Source organism: Drosophila serrata, unplaced genomic scaffold (assembly GCF_035046125.1).
Source record: "Drosophila serrata isolate PLE 108 unplaced genomic scaffold, ASM3504612v1 contig_129, whole genome shotgun sequence".
In the NCBI taxonomy this organism is placed as follows: domain Eukaryota; kingdom Metazoa; phylum Arthropoda; class Insecta; order Diptera; family Drosophilidae; genus Drosophila; species Drosophila serrata.
Genome location: NW_028257027.1, coordinates 51,332 through 60,674, shown reverse-complemented (window position 1 = coordinate 60,674; position 9,343 = coordinate 51,332). Strand labels below are relative to the sequence as shown.

Genomic DNA, 9,343 nt, shown 5'->3' with positions numbered 1-9,343 from the left:
TACATTTATTTTGTTAGAGCTTCTCTGTAAACAATATTTGATGTTTTATTTTGTGGCAGCAAAATAAATAAATAAATTTTCATTGGCTCCGACTCGCGATAGACCAACATACAGTTGACCATGAGTAAAACAGTTCTTTCGCAGATCGATCCATACTAATTCGAAGGTTTTGCCTTGTGACTTGTTAATTGTTAATGCGAAAGATGTTTTTACCGGAAATTGAAGCCGTTTAAAATTCATATCGTTCATATTGTCATATCATTTTGGATCATCGGTATCCTCGGTATATGAGCTAGTTGACCACCTGCTGGGCATATTATGGTTAAGAGGGCACTTCTGAATACATCAAGGTTCTGGCAAAGTCATCTTCCTGGCATAAGGTAAAGAAGGCAGTCAGAGTTGTCGCTGGCGGATTCAGGACTCTTTCATGCACATTTCTTTCTGTGAAATAGACACGTTGACCATTCTCCAAATGGACTGCCAAGTGAACTAAAGCTGGATAGCGTTCATGAATGGGGAACGAAAAAATTCGACATGCAGCCTCGTTGCTGCTTATGTATCTTCCAGCCTGGTATTGAGATATTTCATCGACAACTCGTACTGCATTGTTGTCACCATTTTCTGCCTGAACACCAAAAACTGCCATATCGCTGCCTTTATTCACGTACTTGCAGATATATTTAATCGATTTCACGGAATTGCAATATTCTACGTTGATGTGCGCTTTGTATGATTTTGACAATAGTGTTGAGTATGGAACCACCCAACGATTGTCTACCTCAATATCACCAATTCTCATGTTTAAAGTTGCCGAAATCCCTCCATCTTCAGTTGACCGTCTCCTATACAGAGGATATCCATCGTCCCCTGTTACGGTGTTGGCTGTAAATGCTCGAGGATATCGCTTGAAACACTTCCCGTCTACCATGCATGGTGAACATGGGTTGAGGGTACCACATGGGCCATGGATCATGTTCTTGATGACAACTTCATGCAAATCCGTATCAACCTCTGCCCGTGGAATCTCAGCGCATATCACATCGTCAATTTCGTCTTGAGTAATTTTATCATACAGCCAAATCAGTATGTGCGCATGCGGCAATCCTCTCTTCTGCCATTCTACTGAATACATCCAGCACCGCACAGATCCAAAAACTCCATGTTTCACAATAAAATCCATCAGTGACAGCTGTACTATCTCGTCCCACGCTTGATTGCATTTGAAGGTGATAAATAAGTCTGGACGGCCGTAGCAACGAACATATGCCATGGCATTTTGACCATATTCATGCATGTGGCGTGGACTACCTGTGTATGAGGATGGCAAAATCGTGAGCTTTCCAACGTTGGTTGTATTACGGTCATTCATCACAGTATCCCGCAAATGGATATATTCCTCGGACCGAAGTTTCGTCTGATTCAATCGAAGAGGCCTGACAGTATATGCACACCGGATGCATCCGGCCAATAAAGACATTCGATTCGAGCTGTAATCAATAATTGGATTATATCTGAATGCAAGACGATTGTATTGCAGGTTTTGATCTTCTGCAAGCTGTAAACTCGCTTCAGCTACCCTTGCCCTGTCGCGTTCATTATTTTGAGAGTGAATCAAATCGATTGCTGCAGAACGCGACTGCCTAACTCTCAATCGTTTTCTCTCAAGCCTATCTGCTCGTCTTTCTGCTGATTCTTCGTTGTGCATCTGCATTGCTCTCAGCCGCTCAGTCTCTCGGATGGAGGCCCGTTCTTCGTCAGTCATATTCGTAATCTTACGGCTTTTTGCTTCTGTATTGCGATTACAACGACCCAAACTCGACTTCTTGGGTGGCATGACTTCGTTTCTTACTGAACCTGAACAAAAAAAATAAAATTTTTATCTCCAATTCCTTATTTCAATATGTTTTGAATGTTTGACAGGAAATGCTTTGATTCAGCTGGCTGCCTGTTGAGGGCGGTAGATTTAAGGTAGTTTTTTGATATTTTTTTAACACCTTGGATTACGTTATCATAATTTTAGTAAGGATGCCTATTTTTTTTTTAAATGCAATATAGCCTATGTCTCTCAGGAATGATGTACCTTTCCAACAGTGAAAGAATTTTTCAAATCTGCCAAGTACTTTCGGAGCCTATTCAATTCATACAAACAAACAAACAAAAAATCAAACCTTTCCTCTTTATATAATAGTATAGATATAGTGACATATCCACAGTCCCACAGACTTTAGCACATGCCTACATATTCCACATATATGCACACCCATGGATCATAATCGAATGATAACCATACAGTCATCGGACACCACAACTCCACACGAGTCCGACAGTAGAATAACACAAGTCCCCAGTAGTAGACCAAACAATTTTATTGTCTATACATCCTTTCCTATTTGTCGCGGTCACACGCTCAAAGTTCGGACTCGATAGCTCGAAAACAAAATTATCAAATTTCAAAAGAGCACTTGTATCCAAGAGCGAATGCACTTGAATCCAAGAGAAATTAAAGAATCAATTAAGCTCTCTCTCAGAATCTTTCGAAATCCATCAAGATCCACAAAAGCTCGAAGCCGAGGCTTGATCGTCACCCATCCTAGTTAAATAAGTTGAGTTGGGTTTTAGACACGAAATTATTCGGTCGGTGTTCTTCTCATAAAAATATCTTGTAAATTATTCGGTTAAATAAAAATAAAAATAATTTTTTTTAACTTACGAATAACAAAGTATTTAATTATATATATGTTGCACTTTTCTATATATATAAAAATGCTCTGTTCGTGTCTACTTCCATTATAGACTTGAAAAGTTCTGAACCGTTTAAGCCCAAATTTTGACACAACATGCGTTGAGGTTCCAGCTTATTGCCTACTTTTGATGTTGATAGCTTATCTGCGTTTGCGAATATATCAGTTTTTTCGCGTTTCCCCGTGCCCCTACTGCTGCGCCCTCTACAGACAGCCAGCTGAATCGAAGTATTTCCTGTCAAACATCCTCAACATATTGAAAGAAGAAATTGGAGATTAACATTTTATTTTTTTGTTCAGTTTCAGTAAGAAACGAAGTCATGCCACCCAAGAAGTCGAGTTTGGGTCGACGTACTCGCAATACAGAAGCAAAAAGACGTAAGATTACGAATATGACTGACGGGCCTCCATCCGAGAGACTGAGCGGCTGAGAGCAATGCTGATGCACAACGCGGAATCAGCAGAAAGACGAGCAGATAAGCTTAAGAGAAAACAATTGAGAGTTAGGCAGTCGCGTTCTGCGGCAATCGATTTGATTCACTCTCAATATAATGAACGCGACAGGGCAAGGCTAGCTGAAGCTTGGATGCTCCAGGAGGAACGGGGAAAACATTCCTCATTACATTGATTCTGGCTACGTTTCGAGATTGCAGTTTCACATTCGTTTGGCGTTCGCAATGACCATTAATAAAGCTCAAGGTCAATCTCTGGAGTTGTGTGGTCTAGATTTGGATGCAGATTGTTTTTCACACGGACAATTATATGTTGCGTGTTCCCGTGTCGGAAAACCAGATAGTCTTTATATTTACGCGGAGAATGGAGAAACGAAGAACATTGTATACCAACAAGTATTACAAAATTAAATAAATTTGAAAATTATTTTTTTTTTGTTTGACTTATTTCTTATGCGTGCAACCACAATATGCCACAGAGAAACGTGGCAGGGTACAGCTAGTATATACGTACTACTATAGTTGTTTATTCGTAAGTTAAAAAAAAATAGTTTATTTTATTGAAACCGAATTATTTTAAGATATTGTTAAAAGAAGAACATCGACCGAATAATTTCGTGTCTCAAACTGAACTCAACTTATTGAACTAGGATGGCTGACGTTCAAGCCTCGGTTTCGAGCTTTTGTGGATCTTGATGGATTTCGAAAGATTCTGAGAGAGAGCTTAATTGATTCTTTAATTTCTCTTGGATTCAAGTGCGTTCGCTCTTTTGAAATTCGGTAATATTGTTTTCGAGATAGTGACTCCAAACTTTGAACGTGTGAACGTGACAAATAGGAGGATGTTTAGACAATAAAATTGTTTAGTCTACTACTGGTGACTTGTGTTTATTCTACTGTCGGACTTGTGTGGAGTTGTGGTGTCCGATGACTGTGTGGTTATTATTCGATTATGATTTATGTGAAATAAGTAGGCATGTGCTAAAGTCCGTGGGACTGTGGATATGTTACTCCTCCAACCTTTGAATTTGGCCTGCCCTCAGGCAGATAATGTGGGATAAATCATGATGTTATTTTCCGGTATGTTCTGATCATTTACAATTTGTTCCGGGATCGGTTGTTCTTCTTGTGTTTTCTTATATTTAACAATGATTTTTTTAGGTATACTCTTAAATTTATAGGTGACGTACAATATTAAATTTAGGATTAGGATTTACATTCAGTAGCTTCTTGTTTAATAATTCCTACCAAACATTTATGGAAAATTGGTTCACCTGTATGTGTGTTATAGGCCTAATCTTCGTAAATATAAAACTTATCAAATACAGATTCGGTAAGGATGTAATTGGACTCGTCAGGATATGGGACTATATTGAATATTGGGACACTCATTATTTCGCTAGGAACATGGAATATAATTAAAATTTCGTTTGTATCTGTTTTAAGCCAAGTCGATGTTTTAATTTTCAGCATTTTTTCGGAATTTACTTGTTTCAAATAAACGTGTGTAAGTAATTTCGGATTAAAAATTCCCAGTCTCGTAAGTTGCATACCCATTTATATATCTTTAATATATTCAGTGAATTGTTGTAAATGGAAAATAAGTACTGCTCCCTGTTGGTCTTTTTCCTTTTCAATTTTGAATCTGTTGATGATATCTATCCCGCTGTTAATCACATCAATAATCATATTCAAATCGTGATTCTGACCGGAATTTTCTGACATGTTATTGATTTTGCTTTACCAGACCTTGTTTGGTCATCGCAACAATTTTGTGAAGCAATTAGGGCTTATGATTTCAATAGATGCCCTTTGGAATATCAGAAAGTCGCCTTCACCTGGGAAATAAAGAGTACTTTTCTTTGTGCACAAATATTCCTTGATGAGAGTTTTAGCTAACTCGATCGTCATTTCTTTATATGTGATTTTAATTTTTAATTTCTGAAAGTAATGACTCGTGTTAACTGTGTCGGCTTCTCCTTTTACTATCTCTATTTGCCCAGAGAACTAGTTTAGCTTTATTTCGGTGATGGAGATGTAATATGGACGTTGATGCACTAAGGTCAGTACATACAAGTGGCCCGTATGACACCAGGCACGTGCCTGTTTGGGTTAGGTGTTAGTAGGCGCGATGGAAAATATAGGACAGAATACGAGGAAAATTGACTACCGGCGTGCTGCCAGATTGTTAGCATGCATGCTTACTAAGTGTGTTAGTATTAAAGATTTTAATTTGGGAAGGGAATCTACGTTAGAGATTAGTGTGTACAAATCATTATAATTTGCACATAACACTCTAAAAGGTTCATGCAGTTCAAAGGGGGTCCTACAGTGCTATCCCACTAATGGGATATAGGATCTAGTGGTTCTACATGGTACATGGAAATTAAGCTGACTCAACAAGTCAGCACTTTCCACATCACCATGGATAAGGTTAAAAATAAAGGTTATCCCTAGCATCGTTCTACGATTGGCTAAGGACGGCAAGTTTATTAATAGGAGTCTACTAGAGTAGGAAGGTAATCTTTGGTTTGCATCCCAATTTAAACCGCGTAGAGCGAAAAGTAAAAAGTTCTTTTGAACCGACTCAATGCGTTTACTATGGACGCCGTACTGAGGGCTCCAAACGCAGCATCCATATTCTAGGATAGGACGAACTTAGGAAGTATATAAGGATTGAGTAACATAGGGGTCATTGAATTCCTTCGACCACCGTTTAATAAATCCAAGCACACTCCTGGCTCTATTCACCATAGACGAAATATGATCAATAAAGTCAAGTTTTGAGTCCAAGCGGACACCCAAATTGTCAATAGTATTAATTCATTCCAAAGAGCAGCAGTTCATCCTTAGAACATTGGATAAATTATTCTTAAAGAGGACCTTTTGCGTCCTGCCATTCAAATAACTAGAGATCCAATTAAGAAGATCACTTGGAAAACCCATTGAATCGAGTTTTCTAACGAGGAGAGAATGGTTAACAGAGTCAAAAGCTTTACTGAAATCAGTATAGATTACATCTGTCTGACAATTATTATGGAAACCCTTTATAATATAGGAAGAGAGCTCCAAAAGATTTGTTGTTGTTGATCTTCGCTTAATAAAACCATGTTGACATGGAGAAATAACCGATCTACAAAGGTGCTGTAAGTGAGGGGTGATAATATTTTCAAATAATTTTGGGATGGCCGACAACTTAGAGATTCCTCTATAATTGCTGGCATCCAATTTGCTACCTTTTTTGTGGAGAGGAATAATAAACGATTCTTTCCAAATAATGGGAAAGTGGGAGGTTTCTAAGGTCAAGGTAAACAATTTCAGAAGGGGATAGCACAGGGCGTCGGCACAATACCTGAGCACACAGCCAGGAATTCCGTCGGGACCTGGCGAATAAACTGGCTTGACACGATAAAGATCTAAAAGGAGAGAGCTTTCGTTTAGGCTAGGACAGAAAATTAAGTTCGATTTCGGTATGTCGTAGGAATAAGTCTGGTATATATATGAAGAGCTAGAATAGGTTGTTTGAAAAAACTGCGAAAATAGATCGGCTATTGCCTGATCATTATTTGCGGTAGTATTTTCAAATGAAAGCGAGGAGGATTTGTTTTAGGTTTACGTTTAGTGTTAACGAAATTATAAAACGGTTTTGGGTCCTGTGAGAACTGGGCCCTACAACGAGTTAAATAGTTTTTATAACACTGCGCGTTCAGCACGGTAAAGTTTGACCGAGCTGATAAATAAAATGAAAGGGCAGATTGAGAACCGGTGATTTTAAATTTAGCATACAGTCTAGATTTTTTATTTTTAAGTCGGCTCAACTCTTTAGTAAACCACGGCGGTTTATTCGAGCTTGGCGGATAATATAACGGAACACATTCAGTAAAAAATGAATTCATGGCACTGTAAAAAATATCCACGGCAACTGCCATGTCAGTGCACATGTATAGATCGGACCAATTGAACTCGTTTATAAAATTATTCAGCCGTTCAAAGTCCGTTTTGCGAAAACATAGGACTTTATTGACTGGACGGTCAGAAATATTCTGTACGTCACACCCAATATCAAGAGTCACATCGAAAGTTGGATGATAAGGATCCTCGGGCTGCGTTAGAGGCTCCACCCTTGCTAAACTGACTCTCGCAGGATCAGAGACGAAGCAAAGATCAAGCAAGCGCTGTAAGGAATTTCGCACATGGTTGACTTGAGACAGCGAAATGTCGAACAAGCCAGCGATAAAGTCATGTTGTGTAGGTGTATTGAGAGTATTGGTGGAATTATTCGAGCACCAAATAGCACCAGGGATATTAAAATCTCCAAGAACAACCAACTGGTCTCTTTCCAAAAGTCTACTGGAAACCATCTGAATAGCGGAAAGGTGATTCCAATAAATAGGAAGTTCCGACAGTGGAGGTATGTAGGAACAGGTAATAAAAATGGAGCTACCTTTTATAGATAGCTTCACACAGAGGAATTCAACATCGTTGCATTCCTCGAAGGTTAATAATTCTGACGTGAGTGAGGAGTCCACCGCTATAAGAACTCCACCCCCGCATCTGATAGGGCGATCTAGCCGATATACCGTGAACACAGCTGGAAAAACTTCGGAGCTCAGAATCTCCGGCTTTAACCAGGTTTCTGTGAGCACAATAACCTGAGATGCAAACGAAAGGCTATCAGAATACAAGTTAGGAAGCTTACTACATAAGTCTCTTGCATTCTGATAGGAAATACCTAAGGAGTAGGTTAGTTTTTTGGGTCGGGATTGGAAGGCGTAGATGGCGCAGTGGTAACATCAGGCCTGGGGAGAGTTATTCCTACAGGCCGCTTATTCTTTTTCTTCGTCTCGAACTCCTTAACAACTATGTACTCTGGCCAGAAGTTGGGAGAGCAAATAGTGTTAAAGAGCTCGTTAGGGACATTTATTTTGAAAGATGAAATGTCCCTAGCGTAAGAAAATTTGAACTTTTCCACCTTTATCTTAATTTTTTCGGCTCTGGTTTTGCCTCGTATAAAGGCGAGAACATCTTCCGATGTTTGGTCAGGGGAGAGCCGCGAGACAAAAATATGTCTCATTGGTGGAACCGCTATAAGGGCTTTTGGCAAGGCAGATTGGTTATCTGCCGTGCCATTGTCGGCCGGTATTCCGGGCCTAACACCCTGGGCAGATATATTTGTGTGGACGGGACTTTGAGGGGTCAATATTTGCGACCCCCCAGGGGATAAAACAGAAATCACCGGCGGTGACTCCCGCTGCACATTCGGATACCGAACCTTTCCTAGCGCAAGATCTCAGCACTCTTGGAATTAATGCTGAGGTCGAGGGCTGTGCCGTGGGAGGCTGCTGCTGAGAACCTGTTCCAGGTAGTTGGGGTCCGTCTACATGCTGCCCACCAGTAGCAGTTTTTTTGCGCCTAGGAGACTCATTTAATAGCGTAAGGCTATTAAATTGGGTGTCCAGCGCCAAGAACATATCAAGAGTTTTGCGAAAACTCGTTAAAATGCCCTTAAAACCGCTTTTGGTTTGCCGCATGAAAGACGTCGTCTCCCTTTCTACATCGCGACAGGCCTCACAACAGTTACGCAGGCCGATGTTTTTTCTTACATCGTCCACCGTCCGAGCTGCAACTCCAATACACTTGGCGTGCATGACGTTGTCGCACAGCCAGCAGCCGATTGTAAGGTCACCTGCAGCAATTGCCTTTTGGCAGGTTTTAACAAAACAGACAATATTTCCGGACATTATGAGGACTTACCACTGTACTTGTACTTGGAAAAAAAAACAACAGAGCTATAAAGAAAGAAGTGAAGAGTCACAGCGAGAGCGAGAGAGCGGGAGAGCGTATTAGATTAGATAAGAAAAGAAGTGCAGCGGCACAGCTAAAGCGAGAGAGTTGGAGAGCGTGGGAGATAAATAGATAAAACGTTTAGCTGTTGCGACGGCGCAAACAAAAGCTAGACGAAGAAGGCACAAAAAGGAATTCAAAATATGCAAAAGCTAGTGCTAGCTCCAACTAGCTAGCAGCACAACTAAATTGGAAAATAAAACCAATTATATACACAAAATTAGAAAAGCTGCATGCACACGCGAAGTGAACGGGAAGTTATTAACACAAATTAGAAAAATTAAGTTAACCCCGGTGGTTAGATTC

General features: G+C 40.0%; 1 protein-coding gene across 1 annotated transcript; it reads right to left on the bottom strand.

Annotated features, from left to right (window-relative positions):
• LOC147644611 (uncharacterized) lies at positions 1–1,924 on the bottom strand. Its single transcript, XM_086826075.1, has 2 exons — positions 1,360–1,924; positions 1–1,308 (listed from the first exon to the last, which is right to left on the bottom strand). Exons 1-2 carry the CDS (start codon positions 1,832–1,834, stop codon positions 323–325), a joined length of 1,461 nt encoding a protein of 486 aa, XP_086682201.1. The 5' UTR covers positions 1,835–1,924; the 3' UTR covers positions 1–322.
• Between the last annotated feature and the right edge of the window lie 7,419 nt (positions 1,925–9,343).